This window comes from Panulirus ornatus, chromosome 4, assembly GCF_036320965.1.
Source record: "Panulirus ornatus isolate Po-2019 chromosome 4, ASM3632096v1, whole genome shotgun sequence".
Taxonomy (NCBI): Eukaryota; Metazoa; Arthropoda; class Malacostraca; order Decapoda; family Palinuridae; genus Panulirus; species Panulirus ornatus.
The window spans coordinates 958,921-983,298 of NC_092227.1; the positions used below are offsets into that span (position 1 = coordinate 958,921).

Below are 24,378 nucleotides of genomic sequence, written 5' to 3' on the forward strand. Positions count from 1 at the left end.
GTATGACAGAAATATTTCAGTTACCTCCAAGGTGTCGTAGTACATCACACACATTATAGTTTTAGATAAGCAATTTATAGTCTTTTGTAAAGTAAGAATCTGAGAATTAAAATGTCCTTAAATTGTTAGGAAGATAATTCCCAAAACTATAGTGTACTTAAGCAACCGTGGACCGATGTTCGTTGTAATATCAAGGTGCTCCTCATCTTTTTTCGAGTGTCACTACTGATTGTGTACCTTAAAAAGTAATTCCTTCATATTTTGCTGTCATATGTTGAGTTTCACAATGGTATTGCTTTATCCATTCATACAGACATCTACCCTTGATATCTGTTTCTCCACAGACTTATAGCAGATGCACCTTCCTCTGTGATTCTGACTCACAACAGAATACTTCACCTTTCATTGGGGATCCTTTCCCCTTCCGAACATTGACTATATAGTGATCTTGTAACCTCTTCTTGCTACCCCTTAAGTTCCCTTCATCAATGAACTTGTTTCTGTTAAAGAGAATATTGTCACATTAGGTAAACACTGGAAACTAATGAAACAATACTATTGGTATAAATTTCCTGGCAACATTATCAGGGAGAATGACACAGGGGAAGAGATCTGCAGTCTAACCCACTGTATACAGGACTTCCTTTATAGCGTTACATGTTTCATGATCATGATATATATATATACCTCAACCTGATGAATTAACTAGTTTGCCTTTATTTACTGTTTATCATTTATGTATTTTTCCATTTCTATCGTTGTTTCTCGTTGTCCAGCAGGATATTCAAAGCGGATTCTTTCATGCATATGACCTCATAAAATATTTTGGTTTTACTGTGCCGTTTCTTAATGAAGTCTGACAATGGTCACCGAGTAAGTGATCTAGTTTATATATTCATAGATATTTTTCAGACATATCCCCCACGGCAAATAGCCCCTTTAATCTCTTTCACAGTCGTAATAATCCTACAAGTCCCATTCTGCTCTTGTCAGCTGGCTCTCAGGCTGCTATAAATTCTCTCAAATTCCAGGAAGAAAAGATGGAGTCCTTCATCCTCCTCGCCGAGAGCACCACCGCCTCAGTGGTTATCCTCTTAAGCTCACCAGTCCTGTTGGTACAGGACATCAGAGTGTCTTCGTATAGACGTTTCTCCCTCCTTCCCTCCTTTTTAAGCCCCCTCTCTACCTACCCATTTTTCTACTTATTCACCCCTTACTCTCGACTTGAACAACCTTTTTTCTTCTTTCTATCCCCACAATACCAATTACAACCCCGCTTCATATATTTCCCCTCTCTCAATCCTTTAAACCTCCTCCACTTGCCTTTACTATGGCCCATCTCTTCTGTCCTTCAGAAGCACTAAACACAGGGAGCACACACAGCTCCTGAAGCAGTAGAAACTGGGGCAAGTGACAGAGAAGACAAGCGTGACTGGCTGAGAAATAGAAAGAAGAAAACGAGAGAAGAGAGGAGATTAATGAGACCTGAACGTGCAGGGAAGAAAGGGAGTTACACAGAATACGGTGGGGATAATGTGTAAGATCAAAGGTCAGTAAGTAAAGTGATGCAAGTGGAACAGAATGCCTTTAGACGGCGAGGAGAGAGGTCTCTCAGTATATAAGGTAAAAACATGTATGATAAGTAATGCACATCAAGACTAGGCTTTTAACAGTTGTATAGATACTATTCATAAATTGTCTGGGTTCCTAAACTGTTTCCAATTCTTTTACACAAGTTCTCTTCATTCAGCTGGTTCTTAAGAACGCAAGTGATCTATGCAGCAATCTATTTCAAAATGACATCATTGCATTTAGAAATATATAATGTTTGTGTCCTTAGATGTTTCAATAAGCGACAAAAGAGCATCAGAGGGTGGATTACTTCCAGAAATGATAATACGACACAGCCTTGATATGGTAACTTCTGTGAAAGAACCCAAAATAGAATAAGCACTGATACAAAAACAACAGAACTTTGTTAGATGTTACAATCATTCATCCAAGCTTTTCATGAAAGTACAGTGAAATATCATGATTAATGTAAAACGAACACAAAGCTTAATGAAACAGTTGAAGAAAATGATAATGAGTCATGAGGTGCGACGTGTCCATTATCATACCAAGGAAAGCCAAGAAAAAGTGGGGTAAACATGGTCGTCTGAAATTCACAAGTTATCGTTGATGACAGTGTTATCTCTTATCATTAAAAAAATATCCGACTCACTCTTGACCTGTATACTCCCGTTCCTACCCTGCCACATAACAGTCTGCTCAGTAAATATATATCACCTGTTTATTAGTTTCCTTTGTACATGATTCACGACAAACTTGTAGATGTGTGATCATATGCAAATATCTCCATCATTTGAAGATCAGAATTTCCTTCATATTGGACACCAGTGCGAGCTCTTCATGTCTGGAGTGTACTTCACTATTCTACTTATACGACACAAATGTGCACATACAACCGCAACACATCCAACTTGCCCCAAAACACACAAAGTCACACACACGAGGTAGACAATGAACAAAGACTGGTGTTAAGAAGAGAGGGAATCATAAGCGTGATTCACAGTTCAACAGATATCAGGAAGATAAAGAAAACAGATATATCCTGGAAATGATATAGAAGGCTTGACAGTCAGGAGAGCCGAAAGAAATATACGAGGATAAGGAATGAACCCAGTAAGATAGGGAGGGAGATGCAGAAAAGAAACATTAGGGGAAAAAGCAAAAGAAAATCCAAAGCTGTTCCATAAATTCATGGAGGACTGGAGGTCTTAGGGAGTAAAGTCGTAAAACTAGAAGAGGAAATATGCGTGGAGCTAAATGTAAAATTCCAGAGCATCTTTACACTCGAGGAAACAGTACCTTCAACACTGGAGGAGTAGAGAACGGAAATTGGCTATAGGAGAAGTAAAGAAGGGAAGGAGAGTGGCCATAGGAAGGGTAGGGAACGGAGAGTGTCCATGGGAACTGTTCTGATTTTTACACAAGATGTCATGCAGGATACCATGCGTATATATTTAGTGAGAGACTACTTGAGAGGTTGCTAGAAAAGTATATCAAAGAGTGAGTGAAAGGGAGTAAAAGACAACAGAGGTTTTATCAGTTTCTAAAAATGAAGATAAGAAGATCGTATCAGAGTGCAGTATTCCTGATGACTTCATATACCAGTCGTTAGAAATAGTGATCAGAAAACATAATGAAGATTACTTATAATGGAGAAGATGTCTAAGCGACAAGTAATATGGTTTCAGAAGGAAGAGATTATGTATGCATAACATAATCCTTTTTTGAATTTTGCAACACTGTGAGCACTGCCCCTGACCAGAGGGAGAGGGAGGGTGAATCGTGTACTCTTGGACTGCTAGAGTATTTCTGGCGCTGTTCCCCCAAATTGGTGATTACAGGATTGGACGTAGTGGCAAGCACTATGGAGGGACCCAGTCTCAGAATGAAAATTTTCCCAAATGGACGCATTCAGAGGTACATACCCTTCATATTGGGTAGTGACCACTGCCATCGATGGTCAGTATAAGCAACTAGCTTCTACAATAAAAAGTCTCGTTACACAAATCTATAAGTTTTCAACGTTAAAGATATATTGAATTGGATTCAAAAGTATCCTCTGTTATAGTGCGGTCGGACTTTAAAAAGAACTTCAAGTGTTCGAAATAAGAGACTGGTTTCAAATTGTGAGGCCTTCGAAAACATGATATGCTTGGAAATCTATTGTTCAGTTAAGATGAAATAAAGGATCACTGAGACGTTATCTGGAACAATCTAAAGTACTATCAACAGTGCTTAGCATCCAAGCCTATAAATATAGCCAAATGCCGAGGTTTATAGGTAAGAGCTGACCACAAAGTAAGACGTCCTGTATTCGCTATTCAGGTCTCGTCTTCAGACTACATAATAGACAAAGGGAAACTTAAATGAATGCACAAGAGTTCAAAACTAATTCTAGCTTCACTACATGAAGAAAGGCTAAGATTATCTAATGTCTTTTTTGTAAGTGTAAACGAAGCGAGGATTTACATGTTTCCAAATTTCTAAATAAATCTTACAACTTAAGTCTTAAGGACCTGCTTGAAATACTAGGTAGAATAGTCACGAGAACAAAGGTATGAAACTTGAAGGAAAAAATTCTTGATGAAAATTTTATCTTTCCAAACAGAAATGTGGAAATTGGAATAAATCATCTTCAAACGTTATTAATGCAAAAACTATCAAAACATATAAAGAAACGACTGAAAAAATATTCTAACGATTCAAGCTTTCATTAAATGAAAATTCAGTGAGAAACATTCATACATTAACCCGTTGCAGTTCATTTCCACAGTAAAGAGAATCCCCCCCCCCCTTCATTTTTGGTCCAGCTCCATAGACTCATTACCAGAGAACAAATTAACAAAAAAGTAGAGAATATGAAAGCGAATAGTATTCATTTACATTCATTTCTGTAGAGTTACACCTTTTTATCTGAAATAGAAATAAAATGCATAGTATGTCTGTCATTCAAATCCTACAGTCTGTTGTTTTTCTTTTTGTTGAAGAAAATAGAGGGTGTAGAGAGAAGATTCTTATTACTGTCCCCTAACTTCATTTATCTTGAATACAAAAGACAAATAGAATATTACATATCTCTACATACAGATATCCTAATCATGATTTTATCACTTTCTAGTAAATGCATCTCATTGGTCTCTGTTTGTATCTAATTTCGATTAATCTATGAACGACTGTTTTGTTACCACAACGTACACACTATATCGTGACAATATCGTCTTAGACTTTTTATTTAATTAACTTAACGCGTAAACCTAACCTGGGTTTATAATTTCCTCTGTAACCATTGTACTCTGTTTATGAGGGAAGAAATGTTGGAGCTGTTTTGTGTTCACGAGATTGTAATGTCAAAGGTCACGTTCTGATATCAAGACCGAAAAGAACCTGAACATAATGATGCCTTCCTTACATCTGAAACTGTTGTGATTGATTTGGAGTCAACTTTTATTCAGAGTTACAGAACACGACCCGTGTATGTCGTCTGGGATGTTATAATGATGATAGTGGGACGATAAGATCATGTAAAACTTCAGAAGAGAAGGATTACAAAACCTCTCGGACCTGTATAGTGTAGAAGAGCAGCATTAGACGACAACGAAGGGCCCATTGTGGTGGGTATTGCAGTGGCTGGGGAGCCTGGCTGAGTCCTGGTCTGCACCAGACAACAATGGTTGCATTATTCCGACCATCAGACGTTATCAACTATTTCCCTTTACGTCCTCTCCTTATTCACGTTCCTCTTGCTCATAATATGTGGCAGTCTACCAACGTGATTTGTCTCCAAACTCAAACAATATCTCCAACTTCATCCCAGATTTTTTCTAACTTCGTTTAACGATCTCTCTCTCTCTCTCTCTCTCTCTCTCTCTCTCTCTCTCTCTCTCTCTCTCTCTCTCTCTCTCTCTCTCTCTCTCTCTCTCTCTCTCTCTCTCTCTCTCCATGCCATCCTGCACTTCTCTGTCACTCTCCGTCCCACGCCTCTCCTGACAACAGATCCTCACACCACCAGGATCTCCTCCACTGCTAATGGAAGTCGTTCACAGACACTGAAAAACAAACATGGTCGTATTGGCTTCCCGTGCTGCCGGCCACGGTAAAGAGGCGTGGCCTTCCATGATGCAGACCTCTGGGAAGATAAGGACGAATTGAGCAAGTCAGATGGATAGATAGATAGATAGATAGACAGATAAATATTTGGAGAGAGAGAGAGAGAGAGAGAGAGAGAGAGAGAGAGAGAGAGAGAGAGAGAGAGAGAGAGAGAGAGAGAGAGAGAGAGAGAGAGAGAGAGAGAGAGAGAGAGAGAGAGAATGTCTAAAGTAGAGTGTAGTATTACAAACAGGGGCAATATTGGCTGCTCCACTCTGTGTACACTAACTAATGCTGTGTGTTTCCCGCACGTGAGAGGAATTACTGCCACTCTGCTTGTGGAGCTAACCTTCCTCTGGGAGGGTCAGCAAGCCTCTAGGGTCCAGCAAGCCAGGCTGCTCTAGGTTATCCATCATGATGATGATGATGATGATGATGATGATGATGACGACGACGATGCATGTACTGCTGTAGGTGCTGTATGAGTCAAGTCATCGACACACTAAATGGCGAGTGTAATGGGAATATCTGTGGGGTTGTAATGTTGTGTTGGCTTGCTGTGATCATTCACATGTGACTGCTAGTACATGATATATGCACCAGGACATGTAGAACGTCCGGGGTAAACCATGGAAAGGTCTGTGGGGCCCAGATGTGGATAGGCAGCTGTGGTTTCGGTATATTACACATGACAGCTAGAGAATGGATGTGAGCAGATGCATCTTTTCCTCGTCTGTTTCCTAGCGCTACCTGATTTCTGTGACCGCCATTTGCCGTTGGTCCGGTCCAACGTATAAAGCCTACGCTACTGTTTATCACTTCATTCTTGCATATATATATATATATATATATATATATATATATATATTTTTTTTTTTTTTTTTTTTTTTTTTTTTTTTTGCTTTGTCGTTGTCTCCCGCATTTGCGAGGTAGCGCATATATATATATATATATATATATATATATATATATATATATATATATATATATATATATATATATATATATATATATATATATATATAGACACCTTCCACGGTTTTCTTACTTGCTCGTTAAGTACTTAATGCATTATATCCACTTCCTGCCACTTTGGTAGGAGCCTGTACTGGTCTACGTGGACAACAAACGTATTCGACGTCCTATGATGACGAATACCTGCTGATCCTTTTACCAATACCTTTCCCTGTTTCCCCACAGTATGTGGCCAGACATCCAACTATATATATGATGATTCCAGACTCCACTTGCTCGAGGTTAAGCCGTGATGGAAAAGTCACCTTTGACGAGGCTGTACCACAGAATGTACAGTTCTGTCAACGAATTTCTCCCTCCAAAGGAGTCTACATCTAGGATTGGAAAGATACACGTTTGTTGGGTGTCAGCTTCAGTGGGAAAAACCTGGAGAACATGGCAGCATCTGAAGTGTGTCATAGGGTGGTTGAGGGGTGAAGGTCCTAGAAGTACTGAGGAATATATGGAAAGAGAGGTTACTATCCAGGAGAGCGGATATGGATATGTTTAAAGGTACAGTAGTCTCTGCCATGATGTATGGATGCGAGGTATGGTCTCTAGATGATGACGTACGTAAGAGGGTCAAATTGTTGAAAATTCGATGTTTGAGGACAATGTGGAAAGATGAAGGTATTTCGAGCAGAAGATATTCCGGTAAGAGAGAGTTTTAGTAATAAGAAGATTATGGTTGAGAGAACTGAAGAAGGTGTCCTTAAAATAGTTTGAACATGTGGAGAGAATAAATGAGAAGTTGACAAAGAGGACACATGTGTCCAAAGCTGAGGGGGAGAAGAAGAAGGAGGGCGAAACCGTAATGAAGATGAAAGGATGGAATGAAAAAGGCTATGGGTATGGGTTATATGACTACGTCTGTAGGTGATCACGTCGCAAGTGAGAAGTTACATTCAGTTGTGCTGTATCATCATCAATGGACAGAAAGAAGTTCAGTCTCATGCATCGTCCAGGACCTTCTCAGTCCAGAGGAATCCATCATTACCCTGCTCCAGCGTGGAGCGCAGCCTTGAAACTCCAGAAACCCCATAAAAGGGATCCTGGGGTTGTATGATGATAATCATGATATAACACATAAGATCTAAAAGTGTTCCCATGCCACTCAGCTGCCGACACGAGTTGTCCATTTATTTCAAGTTAACAGAATGTTGCATGTGCCTGAAGGTGGCCTTCCCATCCTTGATCTGAGACGCAGCGCACGAGGCAGCCAAGTGTTTGGTCAACACGAGAGTTTCTAAAGTAAATAGCAATAAGGCTACGGCTCCTCACACCCAGCTCTTACCATGGACGATCCTCTTACACCACGTTGCCATGGTTCGCAACGATGGTGTTATGTAGAGGGATCATGAGCGAGGTCATTCCGTAACAAGTTCACGAGGCAGGATTCTTTCCCAGGTTCACAAGGGCAGTGGGGCACACTGACAAGTAGGCACTGTTATCATAAGTTTCTGGGGTGGAGCTGTTATAGCGACATCATTTTGGAGAGGCTATTAGGAGCGTGTTCATAGGGGAAGAGGCTGTTACAGCAAATTCACGGGGAGTGGCTTTTGTTGCAGGTTCACAGAAGAACGGCTAGTTATCGCAAATTTACGGGTAAGGGGCTGTTATAACAAGGTAAGAGAATGAGGCTTTTCCGGCAAATTTTCTGAGAACAGGTTGGTACAAACAAGCTCGTGGGCTGGGGACGTTATAACAGGTTTACAAGGAGGTGTTCTTATGGCAGAATCACTAGAGTGTACGTGGAGGCGTGCACAGCAGGTCTGCGTTGCAATAGTGCAGAGAGAGGAATCTACATACAAAAACATAAACATGAATACACACATGGACTTTAAAACAGAGGTGTATACATTAACAGCTACACATTCAAAATATATACACACACACAAAACACATACTCACATCTTGGGTTACCATCATTTAAAATCAAATGCATCAACGTAATTTTCCATAAACTCGACTATGCCTCTTCTGCCTTGTTATGAGACGGCGCAACACAATAGTGCAATTGTATCTGTGTAACACACACACACCAACAGACACACACACACACACACACACACACACACACACACCATAATCTCTCTTGGGCCGGTAACTAATATAACCTTAAATCACATTAGTCCCGTACTTTGACCCAACACTATTACCCAACTCTTCAAGGCATTAAAAGAAGAGATACTCACTCATCCCTCATAAGCTCCGCACAAATCCTGTAATTTATGCTTGTCATATAATGTATCTACAGATCAGCCAAGCGTCTACGGTTCCTCCCATCGTCTGCTGTCTCCCACCGTCTGTTCCTCTCTATGTTCTTACGTAAATCCTCCAGCAGTCAGTTTCTTTCCGGGTCCTTCCACCTCCTCGTCTTCCACTTATTTATCAGCTCCACATTTCTCAGTTGGTAATTTTGTCCCCAAAGTTATTCGGAACATCTTATCAGGGACTCCAGGCGCTTCGGGAGAAAGTTTAACGACGCATCCTTTTTTTTTTTATCTCGCATTTTATTTGGGGAACTTTTTTCATATCTCAGACTCAACATGTAGTTTATGGGGTTGTATGGAGACGATATGGGTACTTCGTGTTTAGCTGGAGTCATGGTTATATGTCACGCATGTGTGCCTTACATGTAGTTTGCTGTGGAGATGGAGATCTTAAGGAAATGATAAAGATACTTTCAGAAGCAAGCACACACACACACATACCCTGACTTGTCATTGAAACTCTACTAGCAGTTCTTCCTAAATCAGGCGATCTCTTCCTCTCAGTCATCATTGCTTTTCTCCATCATTTCAAATGCCCCAACACTTGTAAGACCTCATATTTTTCCCCGTACGGTAGTCAACAAGCCACAGCGTCTTAACGAGGTACGACCCGTAGCCATCACCCATATCCCCCGCCAACTATGGGAAAGTTTTGTGTTTAACTAAGCTTAGACGGCGGGAGGTGCGTACGTACGATGACCCTGCCTCCCTCCCTCCCGCACACCACAGCTAATCAGAGGAGGAGGAGGAGAGAGAGTACCTGAAGTGGTTTGACTAACGCCCTTTCCTCAGACGGACCACCGAGAGTCTAAGTTGGAGAATAAGAGAGAGAGAGAGAGAGAGAGAGAGAGAGAGAGAGAGAGAGAGAGAGAGAGAGAGAGAGGGGGGGGGGGGGAAAGCCGTTCATGAACGTTGAAACACGGTTGAAACACGGAGCAGTATCCGAAATGATACATGTAGAACAAAGAAAGAAAAACGGATGGAAATGGATGGTGAAAGGGACGTGACAACAGGAAAGCTAATGAGGTACAACACTTTTGGCTTCATCCTTGCTTACAGAGTACTTCAAATTGGGTGTACGAGGCTCGTCTACATACAGTATAGTTGCACACACCGGAAAAAGAAATTGCTGCACAGAAATGGAAAATAACCTTACAAAGAAAGCGGCATCATTAGCTGGAGAGTTAGCTGTAGAGTGATCAGCTCGGAAAAGAGGAGGGAATTTTGAAGTATAGATGTTGAGGATACGTCCCGTTAAGAACTAGGGAGGTTTAACAGATGAGGAAGGGATGAAATCATCATACTAACTTTTTATGAGTGTGTTTGGCACTTTAAGGAACAGCTTGGTAATGACTATGAACAAAGATGAAAGTGAAGCAAGTTTTAATAGAAGGAGGAGTTTCATAGCCCGTAACGCTTCATTACTGATGCGATGTGCATGAGAGTAGGAGCAAACGAACAATAACTGAGGTGATAAAGGTTTAGTAAATGAAAGAACGTGAGGCTCCAGCCATGGCAAGATGACCTCTATATCTTCAGCACAACTGGAAAATCCGCATGAAAGCTCCACCAGGTAGACAACTGAGCCTCACAAAATGCCACAGTTGGCGTATGAGGAGAGAATATGAGGTGGACGTGCCCAGCTGGAGGTGGTTGAGATAAGATTATCATCAGAGTCGACCAAGATAGTGCAACTGTAATGAGAAAGTTCAGGGGTCAAATGAGCAAAAAATGAAGCATGTGAGTTGGTTATTGGCAAAGAACATGACAACGTACCGCTCAAACGTCTAAATTCCTGTTTGGTAATGAACAGACAGAGAACATTTGAAAGGAAATGCCTATAAAGAAATTTACTAACAGAGCGTTATGGATTGAAGTAAGCACTTATGGTGGTCGCAAAGAGCTTCAGAGGCATTTGTTTCAAATAAACTACATGAGGCTTTCAGAGGCTCCATGTTTAAGACAAGGCGAGAGAAGCAGGGATTCAGGGAATGACAACAATCTAATCCTCGGGGATGGAATATTCAGTTACCTCAGGCAATAACTTGACGTTAACAGACAATAGGTGAAATGTTGGAACAGGATACGTTAATTAAGACGCAATTGAGGACAGAGCAGGGATACAGGTGTCTGATACACGTCTCTCTCTCTCTCTCTCTCTCTCTCTCTCTCTCTCTCTCTCTCTCTCTCTCTCTCTCTCTCTCTCTCTCTATATATATATATATATATATATATATATATATATATATATATATATATATATATATATATCTTCTTTCTTTCTTTCAAACTATTCGCCATTTCCCGCATTAGCGAGGTAGCGTTAAGAACAGAGGACTGGGCCTTTGAGGGAATACCCTCACCTGGCCCAATTCTCTGTTCCTTCTTTTGGAAAATTGAAAAAAAAAAAAAACGAGAGGGGAGGATTTCCAGCCCCCCCGCTCCCTCCCCTTTTAGTCGCCTTCTACGACACGCAGGGAATACGTGGGAAGTATTCTTAATCCCCTATCCCCAGGGATAATATATATATATACATATATATATATATATATATATATATATATATATATATATATATATATATATATATATATATATATATATATATATATATATATATATATATCTCATCATGGGGAAGGGGAACCCACAGACGCTTTCGATCCATCATCCTTAGATATAACATTTTCAAAGTTGTGTGTTGTGTAACTGTTGACCCAAGTTGAAGCTGGAAACTACACCGGACACAGAAATATGATTATTTCTATTTTCTTTTCTATTTGTCCCAAAGAAAACTAATACCAATGCCGACTGTTGGCACCATGAGGGAGATGACTTCCCAGGAGGTGGTGTAATGAACCTGCAAGGCCACAACGTCATGCCTCACACAGGATTATCAGTTTTCATCTCCCATGAAAAAAGGAATTTTCCAGAGTCTCAAGAGGCAAATGGATGAGTGGAAGGTTTACTTTAGAAGGAGGTAATGAAAGTTCCAATGAAACTGACAAAGAGTAAACCAAAGAATGCGAGGGAAGACGAACCATAATGGTAAACAGAAAACAGGAAATAAAGTATCGAAAGGTTAGAAATAATAAAAGAATATATATATATATATATATATATATATATATATATATATATATATATATATATATATATATATATATAAGAAAGTTCAGCATATGCACTTAATCCAGTCATATTATTCTTGATTAAAGTGTCCTAAATCCGCATAGAAATGTATAACAAGATTACGCTAGAAAAGCAGTGTTCAGTTTTATCTTCTAAGACAAATCACCTGAAAGAGTAAGAGCATAAGTAGGTGAGTTCCGGAATTATACCAATTACAATAATAGTGAGGCGTTGCTACACGGTGGCTGACACCGTCCCTAAGTGGACTCCCCCAGACAGAGCATCGCACAAGCCATGATGATGATGATCTGCTGTTGTTTATGTGTGGTTGTCAGTGAGGGTGGGTGGAGGGAAGGGGCTTATGTGTGGTTGTCAGTGAGGGTAGGTGGAGGGAGGGGTTTATGTGTGGTTGTCAGTGAGGGTAGGTGGAGGGAGGGGTTTATGTGAGGTTGTCAGTGAGGGTAGGTGAAGGGAGGGGTTTATGAACACTGCTCTCGCTGATGTAGTGGTGATATGCGTGCTCTTATGCTGCTGTAACGGTGTCTTGCTAGCGACATGTTGCTGACTCCATCACTCACTGCGCTGCAGACCGGTTATCACAACATCCACAGATATGGTTTGGCGTTGGATGGAAAGTGATTGAGACTGTGAATCAGTCAGTACACTGTTCTCCTCCACGAAGAATATAAAGACATTCAGAGCAATGGTCGAGTAATGGTGACTGACGACTCACACCATCACACGGTGGGACACTCGTACTTCATGAGAGTTTCGGATCTGCGACAGTAATGGTCCGGCATTGGTGTACAGTGGGTCATGCCTTCAGCCGGTACACTGTAGTGTCTTATGTAGAACGGAACTCTATAATTTACGTGTATCAACATAGGCTCCACTGAATTGTAAACAAAGCTACTCCTATCACTTCTGAAAATACCATCCCACTAATACCATCATATTACATGACTTAATCTGTCAGTATCTTCTTCACTGTATACAGTTTTCCTCAACTCTCAACATCATAGCATATCAAGATACTGACACATGAAAGCTACTCCACCCGTATATGCTCTGGGTCGAACCCGGGACCATGATTCAAATGATCTCGGGTTCGATCCCGTGCACATATAGGATGCAATAGTTTACACCATCATCTATCTTACATACATCCCCATTATAACAAACAACACAATAAACATCATGATCAACAATGTTGAATAATCAGGCGCATTAATCACTCGTATATTACATCGTCACGTCCTTCTCTACTATCATCTGAGAGCACAAATTTTGATCAATGTACTTCAAGCGACCAGCGCCTGGATTACTTGGCAGGTCACCAACACCGATAACAATGTTGTAATCCAGCTGAATATTTCAGGTTTGACTGACGTATATACCACAGAGGAATTGTCTGAACACTAATTCAGGAAGTTGTCTGAGGAGTTACAGTGTACGTGTACATGTTGCTAAGTGTGACCTGATATATACTTGTTACTACCGATGTGAAGATTAAGTTGAACAGTGTGAACTAGTAAAGTGGATGAATAATATCATGGTTTTAATTATCATTAAGCGGTTGATTAATCATACATATCTACAGTGCAGAGGAGATGTAAACAAAGACATTTCTTTAACACATATTCAGAACAAACTACAGGAAATGAGTTTGCGATTCATGATTCATATGAAGAGTAAAAATATCCAGTGGCATTTGATCATGATTTCTCATTAGATTTAATCACATGACAACGCCATCACGTCAGAACTGTTCACAGCAAATGAAAATCAGCCATGTGTGCTTTCAATAAGCATTACAATGTGCTGCACGTTTAACCAAATAAATACTATGGTATAGTAACTGCAGCTAAACGTCTGTCATGTTACTGACAAAATGGTAAAGTTGTTTTCACCAACGTGGTTAGAATTTTTGCTTGCTTATTTCTTACACAGATTTGTTTTCTGATTGTGTGTAGATATACTCGAGAAAATTTCCCACCCCAGGCCATCAGACAACTCCCTGTAGAGAGGTCGGTGACCCCGCGTTGACCCATCATCACAACTGCATGATTAATAGTTCCCCTCCATACCCTTCATCTGACTCCAGGACACATCATTTTTTCCTTTCATTCTGCTGCCATCATACAGTAACGTCAGCCATTCTCACCATGCCAGGTCACCATACTCTTTCTAACCCCTTTTCTCCCATTCTCATTTCGGCCCATCGTTCTGGGTCAATCACACAGCTGAGTTGTCCATTTATACTTTCTACAAACTGTAATGGACCTTATAGCTACATACGAAATCATCTCTGAAAAGCATCTTTCTACAAAGATAAACCAGTGGTTAAAACACCATATACAGAAATGAACTACAGAGACTATGAAAAGGTGGATGGTGAGATGTGTTTTGGGAGCAGCTGAGTGAGTATGTCAGCGGTTTTGATGCTATAGATTGGGTGTTAATGATAGATGATTTAAATGCGAGAACGAGTAATGTGGCAATTGAGAGCATAACTACGGGATACGAGATATTCAGTGAGATAAATAGGAATGGTGAATAGATTATGAAAAGCTGTGCACTGAAGAACGACTTTTGATTTGGAATACTTGGCTTAAAATGAGGGATATGCTGAAATATTCGTGGATGAAGAGGGAATATGGTAGGGGGTGATTACTGGAATACATACTAATTGATAGGCATACAAAAGAGAGACTCAGGGTTGTGAGTGTGTTGAAAGGGACAGCTGGTGGGATGTATGACCAGTACTTGGTGGAAGCAAGGGTGGAAATGGGGAGATCAAATGAGATATGGAAGGAGGAAGGGGTGGAAATGGGGAGATCAAATAAAATATGGAAGGAGGAAGGAGTGGAAATGGGGAGATCAAATAAGATATGGAAGGAGGAAGGGGTGGAAATGGGGAGATCAAATAAGATGTGGAGGGAGGAAAGGGTGGAAATGGGGAGATCAAATAAGATATGGAAGGAGGAAAGGGTGGAAATGGGGAGATCAAATAAGATATGGAAGGAGGAAAGGGTGGAAATGGGGAGATCAAATAAGATATGGAAGGAGGAAAGGGTGGAAATGGGGAGATCAAATAAGATATGGAAGGAGGAAAGGGTGGAAATGGGGAGATCAAATAAGATACGGAAGGAGGAAGTGAAAAAGATTCTGAGTGATCGGGGTTCAGCTGAGCATGCAGGAGGACGGTGGGTGTGCACGGGATCGACGAGTGAAACAGAACAATGTAGCACACTGTTCATATCACCTCAATGAGCACCAGGGTCTTTGTTGATCATTTCCCGTCAGGCTAACATGAAGTATCAGCGTTACCAAACTTACTGTCACACGTGGAGGTAAATGAGTACAAATGATCAATGAATCCACAGTTTCACAGAACGCACAATGCCCCGGGCAGCAAGGATTGGAACCCCATAGCATTTGCCTAGGAGCTGGGTACATTAACTATTACCCTATTAGTTGACGGCGGATATAAGTGCTAGAGGGTTTTGTATAATTCTAAATCCTAAATATTACTTCACTGTATCATGAAAGAAAACATCAACCATTCATACCACAGTGTAATGGCAGCGGACTTCCCCGGGCCGCGGAATCACGCTATGACTCAGTACACAGAAGAACCTGATTGTTTGCTACCACCTTCCTCCTTCTGGATCAGCCAGAGCCGCGGGGTGGAGGGCGTCATGCCATCTCCTCAGATAATGAACGTGAGCGACGTCACTCACCCCGGCACAGGAGGCGTGGCAAGCCGGACAAAATGTAGGTTGGCCACAGTTTTAGGAGACATTTTCCGGCCAGCATCAAAGTTTCAGACGAAACTTCCTGCTTAATTTCTTCCAAAGTAAAGAGAGAAAAAAAAAACTGGTTCAGATCCCTAAAATTTCGTTGTTGGCGTCTGGATGACATATTTTACTGAATATATTATGATTATTATCATTGTTATTATTATTACTATTATTATCAATTGTCTATTATTATCAATTATCTATTATTACTATTATTATCATTCAGGAATACTGTCATCTCAATTAGTGATAAACTATATTGGCATTTTATCACACCAAATCTTGCATTAAGCTTATCAATCTCCTTTCTTTTAATAATTATCTTCGTCATTAATCTATTCTGCATGCCACGTCATCACTAACATTTAGCAATCATTCAAAAAAAATTTTTATTCTCTAGAACGTTCATCAGTATTCCCTGTACCCACAACTAATTTGCATTCTTTCTCTGCTCTTGTAGCGTTCTTTTAACCACTCATCACTCTCTCTCTCACTTCTCCCAGTCACTTTAGTTACCGTTCGGTGACTTTTCTTTTTTCTTTCACTAAGAATTTTGCTTCCTCTTTCTACTAACCACATTACTTTCCCATATGCCAACATTAACTCGCTCACATCCCACACACTTGTCTTGCATACTTATGTATTGATTACTAAATGTATTTTAATCCCCTCCCACTCCTTGTGTACTTTACTCTTAACCTTTCCCAATTTTTCCTTATCTTCACTTAACATCTCTGCACGAAAGCCACTTATCCGAGTGCGTTCACTTTTATCTCCCCTTCACAAGCATGCTATTTCCTCCTTTCCTAAATGCAGCAACAACAGTCGCACTCTCCTCTACCAGAACGTGATCAGCCATTCCACCTGCCGTCCCTCGAGGCACGTTGACGTCCAACAGACTCTCTTGAGCAATCCAGTCAGTTTGTATGTAATTCATTAACTCCCACTGACTTCCAACGCCCAGTTAATCATGTATACTTACATATAATGCACCTCTCTAAAACAATGTATTTTTCAATATAGTTCTTCTTTCAGCAAACAACCATTTACTAGTTATGCATAGTAGGAAAAGAAAACGACCAAGCAGAATGAGACATGGTACACCAATCTATATTTTCTCTGTTATCTACTTCTGAATATCATTTTGTATTGGTTCAAGGATGCATGCATTTGCGCTGATGGTGTAACCATCTAACAACACGGAGGAGTGGGTGTCCCTGATCTTTGCCAGCATGTGAGGATGGGGTCAGGGACCTCAGTCCTGGAGATCTACGTCCCATAAAAGTTGCGTGACTGCATATCTGTATGGATAGAATAAGTGAGGGGTGGGGATATATGACTTGATGTTCTCTTCCCGAAGTCCGGCATCGTATTAATGCTATAGTGGGATTCTGGCAGGATTAATCACTGGCTTGGAAAGTCAGTGACTCTGGACATTAGCCAGAGAAATTCAGGTTGACCCACTGAATGGATGGATGGATTCGTTAGCAACTGACGTAGAACAATAACAGATCAGGCTTTAAAGAAGCGAAACACAGGCATATTAGCATTATCAGAGTGAGCCTCCTTAATCCTAAACTGAAGTAATGGAACATACGAGAGAGGGCTAGATTAATTAGGAATTTGCGAAACACTTCGAAAAGGTCAAGAAAAGGGAGTATTCCATTGAGACAGATACTCTTTATTGAGCTGATTTCATTCTCACATAGCAGTTGAAACAATAGATATGTTGATGAAAGAATGATTGCAATGTGTGAATTTAGAGGACAAATAACTGGATTCGTGTATACGGTGGGCTGTCTGTTGAGTCTGCATTAGTCACCCTGCTAGAGCAGGAGGTAGCATCAAAAAGCTGATCACATATCAGGAATTCAAATGGCAACAGATCGTTGGGTTCTTTCGATGCTGTTTGCGATGATGGCAGAGATCAGAAACTCACAGATTAGTAAGGTGAAAGTAGAATGGCATTATGTTGCAAGGAGAAAATCCTGAAAACTTTTGAACTGACTGAGGAGGTATTAATGATGTCAATCGTTAACCTGAAGCAAAATATTAATCAGTATTCTTACGCGAGTTTATACCCTTGCTTTCAACTACGTTAACTGGTCAAGCATCTCTCGTGTTAAAGAAAAAGTACCTCACCTCATTGCATGGAAAAGTTTCCCCAAGAGTTTTTTTTTTTTGTAGTTGCCACCACTGAAGTTAAACAAATCTTGCAAGTTATGAGAGGTTACTGCACAGTTATAGCCGATGGTAGATATAAGATGCACGAGTTGTACTGAGATGTGGGAACTTGTGCGTTAGAAGTGTTGGGACGCAAGTTAACTGTACTAACGAAACCATCTTTCTGTGTTGTCATGTTCATAAACATGATCTGCGGGGAATCACTTATCAAATTTTTGCCAGTAACTTTCTATGTCACTCAGAGTGCAACCATAAGTTTCCTTAACAAAGATGATAATGAAAATGCCATAAGCAATAGAGCCTGCAGCATATACCCAGAACATTCCGTGAAGGGTTATTGCTGGTTCTCCGTTCTCAAATGTCATGGACAGTGTGAACGCAACCGCAGAATACCAAGCCGCAGCAAAGCTGAAGCCTATAGAACGCATAGGGCCAGGCAACGCTTCGATAGTCGCAGTCCAAGTGGTGGGACCCACAGCCCAAGCATAAAAAACCATGAACACAACGACACTGAGCAGTGGCAGCCACTCCAGCCGCGAGACGTCCTCGCCTGAATTCTTCATGAAGAAGAAGGCGCCTAATGATCCTGTGGCAGCTGCTGAAAAAGCTATTCCTACCAACAAGAGAGGTTTTCGTGGTAAATAATGAATAGATAAAGATGCGAGGCCTTTGAAGACGCATTGTGCCACCCCTGCTATGACGGAACTCAAACATGGATCTAATCCAACCCCAGACATTTGAAAAATTTGTAACATGAACACAAACACAACAGAAATACCCGTCAGCTCCTTAAATACCAACATGAATGTTGCATAAACAGTTGCCAGTACATTTGATCTTTTCCTCAATAACTGTCTAATCTGACGAAAGCTTCCATCATTTTGGGAAGATTCTGTTATTACCTTCACCTCATCACGTATCTCATCCTCGGAAGACCTCAGTTGAGCTAGAGACTTTAAGGCTTCTGTTTCTCTTCCTTTCTTCAGCATCCACGCTGGAGACTCTGGGGACAACAGGAGACCGATAAGAGATGGCACGAAAGTCAGAGCAGACATCACTTGAGCTACCGTAGCCCAATCCAGATAGCATCCTGCTAGACAGCAGACTGGTGAACTTAACGTTCCCCAGAAGTCTAGAAGACTAATCAATGTCCCACGATGACGAGTATCGCACACCTCGTAGATGTAGACGTACACTATTGGCATGATAAGAGCCTGCACTCCGCCCTGAAAAGTACGTTTCGTAGCAGACACAAAAACAATACAAATTGTGTCTGCAATATTTTCTCTCATCATTCATATAGTAAGGTGTCCATCAATGATGAATACAAGTCGTTGATGTTATAGCTTGTTAGGGTTAGAATTCCCGATATCCATCAACAGGTATACCACTATAGTGTGACTAACTGGATTTATATATATATATATATATATATATATATATATATATATATATATATATATATATATATATATATATATATTTTTTTTTTTTATAGATACATACATACATACATACGTACATACATAGATAGATAGATATGTGGAAAGAGAGAGAGAGAGAGAGAGAGAGAGAGAGAGAGAGAGAGAGAGAGAGATTCAAACCCAAAACTCACCTGCAGGGTCCTGACGATCAGGAGGAAGACTTCGGGTGCCACAGCCTTCTGGAGGAGCCGCCAGGACGCAGCCCCCATGAGGGCGGTGGTGAGGCACAGGACTGGAGCGAGCGACAGCATGAGCCTCCTAGGCCCCACCCACTCACACAGTGGACCCGACACCAGACATCCGGGGATGTTCGTTATAAATGGCATCGAAGCTGGTGGAGATACAGACCAGTTAGTTGCTCCGATGAACGGATCTCATCAGGTGCACAATGATGATGGTGTTATTAAGATATGTAAAGAACGAATGGGCTAATGACAACCGTGAAGTGACGCATTCATTATTACTTTTCCTCAGTAACGTCCCGCAGAGCTGTGTGGCTGAGACAACGTATGATTTTCTTGATAACGTCATTCAAACAACGCATTTCAATGACTTGTTATTCATTGATAAAGATAATGAATATATCATTACTCTGTCCACACAACACCTGCTGCACGCAGCTACAGGCCAATTAGTTATATTCGTAGAATTAAAGGACTCTCTCGACAATCAACCCTGCAATAGTATTGTTAGAAATGTCCCTCAGTCGCTTATACTAGAGGATTCCAGCTTAACAGAAGAGTCTCGTAAACTTAACCCACCTGATAACCACTCTACAAGAGATCCAAATAAATGTAGACCAATCTCAATTAACCCTTAAAACTTTCTTAAAATGGTCGCACTCTAAAGATGCTAGAATTTTTTTTTTTGTCAGTTCCTGATCTTTTGATACTGTGAACAGATCTCTGGTTCTTCACCTTGTGATGCTGTTGCATAGAGAATGAGCCTCATTATAAAACTGAAGCATTCAGACGACTAGATTACCCTAAAGTTTGATACCATAATCAAGAGACAAATTGAAAGGGATAAGAGAGGGACACGTTAATGAAGGGAGGAGTTATCCAGGAGAAACTGAAACAATTTTCAGTGGTCCTCTTTGGTAGCAGGCCTAGAGCATCAATACATTTCTATAAGAAACTGGTATGACTGTTCCCATATCATCGGAAAAAAGAATGATGAGACGACGAGGCTTAAAAAGAGATGTCCGGTCAAGAATGTGACCTGCTTCATCTACGAAGTCCCATGCAACAGTTGTCAACGCACATATTACGGGGAGACAGGACGTGGCAAGCAAAAGATACGGATTCTTCTCGTGTAGAGACGGTTAACGTAAAGAACAGTAGTCTTCCACAACTTGAAGTTGTGGGTCTCGTATTTTAAGTTCTCTGAAGTTCTGTAAGGTCTGGAGGTCTGATTTTAGAGACTCTGGCCCTTTATGTTGTTTATAATCATCTATATATCGATATCTTCCATTCTTATGGACTCTTTTCGATGAAGTTTTGTTTCTGTTAGTCTTTAATGGCAGGAAATTTCACATTTTTGGCACTGTCGTCAAATATTGTTATTATTTTGTATTCCGCCTATTGGAAAGGTTTGAGCTCAGCTGACTATAACCTTACTGTAATTCCATGCAAATCACTGCAAATAGTTTGTCTTTAGATAATGAATTCTCAGATTAGAATCATGAAGTTAGAAAAAGAATAATAAATAAACATATGTATAACAAAAATCTAAAGAAATTTTCTAATATTTTCGAGAACAAAACATTTAACAGATCTTAAACTAAAGCGAAGAAAACTGTCATAATCTGAACTAGTTAGTCTATTAAAATATGGTGTTTCGGGGATTATCAAACAAGGCGCACAAAAGATGATAATGCGAAACAGAAAAAAGATATCTTACATCGCGTTTCGTCACAGTGAAGAGTAAAGTAGATATATGAGAAGTGACCAGGTGGTCTATTGAAAAATAATGGCATTTCGAGGGCGATCTTCACTCACCGAACCAGCTGGCTTGTTCTGTGGTGAAGTTGATGGGGGAGCCAGGTAGGGCCATCTGTGGCAGGGCGATGGTAGAGAAAGACCAGGTAGTCATAATGGCCATCATTACCCAGCTTGCCGATGTTGAGGCTACCACCTGGGGATACGGAAGCTGTATAGTCATCTGCTGTGCCGTCTTGTGCTACTAATGAGCAGAAGTATTCGTTTATAACACTGAAGACAAGGTCTGCCTATATAGTGCTCTCTGTTTAGCGGTCCCCTGGCACCTGTCCTGGACATGGCCGTTGATAAAGACCTCTACAAGCACAACTGTAAGCTCGTTACAGACATGAGAATCATCATGATGCATAACACACTAGGTAATCTCACCCAACTACTCTCCAAATTCTCAAACACAGCACTACACAATACAACAGAATACCTCGCCTAATGAGGACTGAACGGAGACTAATGCTCCCTCAAACCTAACTACCATGAAGAATGTGTGGAAGTCGAGAACATTATCTCGGAAAGCAAAAATGTTTGTTTGTTGTATGTTGTATGTTTGAAGAAATAGTGGTTCCAACAATGTTGTATGGTTGCGAGGCGTGGGCTATGGATAGAGTTGTGCGCAGGAGGGTGGATGTGCTGGAAATGAGATGTTTGAGGACTATGTGTGGTGTGAGGTGGTTTGATCGAGTAAGTAATGTAAGGGTAAGAGAGATGTGTGGAAATAGAAAGAGCGTGGTTGAGAGAGCAGAAGAGGGTGTTTTGAAATGGTTTGGGCACATGGAGAGAATGAGTGAGGAAAGATTGACCAAGAGGATATATGTGTCGGAGGTGGAGGGAACGAGGAGAAGTGGGAGACCAAATTGGAGGTGGAAAGATGGAGTGAAAAAGATTTTGTGTGATCGGGGCCTGAACATGCAGGAGGGTGAAAGGAGGGCAAGGAATAGAGTGAATTGGAGCGATGTGGTATACCGGGGTTGACGTTCTGTCAGTGGATTGAATCAAGGCATGTGAAGCGTCTGGGGTAAACCATGGAAAGCTGTGTAGGTATGTATATTTGCGTGTGTGGACGTATGTATATACATGTGTATGGGGGTGGGTTGGGCCATTTCTTTCGTCTGTTTCCTTGCGCTACCTCGCAAATATATATATATATATATATATATATATATATATATATATATATATATATATATATATATATATATATATATATATATATATATATATATATATATATATATATATATATATATATATATATATATATATATATATATATATATAAATATATATATATATATATATATATATATATATATATATATATATATATATATATATATATATATATATATATATATATATATATATATATATATATATATATATATATATATATATATATATACATTTGCGTGTGTGGACGTGTATGTATATACATGTGAATGTTGGTGGGTTGGGCCATTCTTTCGTCTGTTTCCTTGCGCTACCTCGCTAACGCGGGAGACACCGACAAAGTATAATAAATGAATACATATCATACCTATCACTATTTAGTTTAATAGCATTCTTGTCATTATGCTATCTGAATTCTTGTTTCTTATTTATAGTCATTCCTAGATCTGCGATGGTCTCTCAATACCCTATGTCTTTTCCTGTAGGATATTTGTATGGGATTAGCAATAGACTTAACTAAACTCCATTAGGTTTTTTTTGCTTATTTATAGATTACATTCAAACATTTTGCATATTTCTTTATCTGCTTCTGTTTCTGTCGCTTCACCAACTGTTGTATCATCTACATAGCACCTGACTTTTCTAGACTTTCTCATCAATATCAAAGATCATCATTTCAAATATTATCACTTTGTGATACTTCTGATAACACATTTGCTTCACCTTTGCTACTGGTACCGACTGTCTACCGATTAAAGACTCGTTAGTTCATTTCCCTGTCTTGCTCTTAGCATTTTGTTTTATAGTGTTGTGGGTCACTGAGGGTCCGAAGGTATAGTGTTGTGGGTCACTGAGGGTCCGAAGGTATAGTGTTGTGGGTCACTGAGGGTCCGAAGGTATAGTGTTGTGGGTCACTGAGGGTCCGAAGGGAGTCTACTGGTTGACCGGGAGGCAGATAGGTCACCATGGACCGGGATTTGGGTCACCAGGGGTTAGGAGGCAGTATTGCAGGTCCCCTTGGATCGGATGGCAGGGTTGTGTACTGCTCCATTTCCCCATAGGATAAACATTATAACATTCATGTAGGCTATCCAGAGAGAAGTGCGTGACAAATGTTGCAGTAAATGACATACGAGTTATCATTTCTAGTGAAATCAATTTCCGGCATTGCGAATTCGAGTGGCAGTAACAGTGTCATCGTAAAAGTTACTGCCTGTCTCCACAGAATGTCACAGATCCACCCACCTGCCTCACTATGGGGCTAATTTGAAACAGGAACATATTGAGGTAACGATGATAACCGGGTGGATATGGAGGCGATGTGAGCGGAAGTGTCAGATGCGGACCATGAGCGTCCAGAGCCGTCCGCTGGTCGACGAGATGAAAATGACTGTGTGCGACAAGAAGTTGAGGCGTTGAGCTGTTCTCTTAGAGAGGCACCCGTCGAATGAGACCTAAGCTCCTGTACCTGCACACATCAGACTTATCCAGATATAACCGGTGGTCTAGTCATAAACGGAATAACCTTACGCATCGTCACGACAGCTATAATTATTGAAGATTGTTGAAGCTTCTCCGGCCCAGTTGCCAAGGGTGTTGTCTCATAGCTGACTTTGTGCCAGAGGTGGTGCTGTGACGTAACTGACATACAGTCGCTAGGGAC

The 24,378-nt window shown here is 40.5% G+C and overlaps 1 protein-coding gene across 1 annotated transcript; it reads right to left on the reverse strand.

Annotated features, from left to right (window-relative positions):
- Positions 1 to 16,964: 16,964 nt before the first annotated feature.
- Positions 16,965 to 24,163, reverse strand: LOC139764942 (facilitated trehalose transporter Tret1-like). The gene is made up of 4 exons (XM_071692010.1): positions 23,961 to 24,163; positions 21,549 to 21,684; positions 19,680 to 19,879; positions 16,965 to 19,290 (listed from the first exon to the last, which is right to left on the reverse strand). The coding sequence occupies exons 1-4, from the start codon at positions 23,994 to 23,996 to the stop codon at positions 18,265 to 18,267; spliced, it is 1,398 nt and encodes a 465-aa protein (XP_071548111.1). The 5' UTR covers positions 23,997 to 24,163; the 3' UTR covers positions 16,965 to 18,264.
- Positions 24,164 to 24,378: the final 215 nt, after the last annotated feature.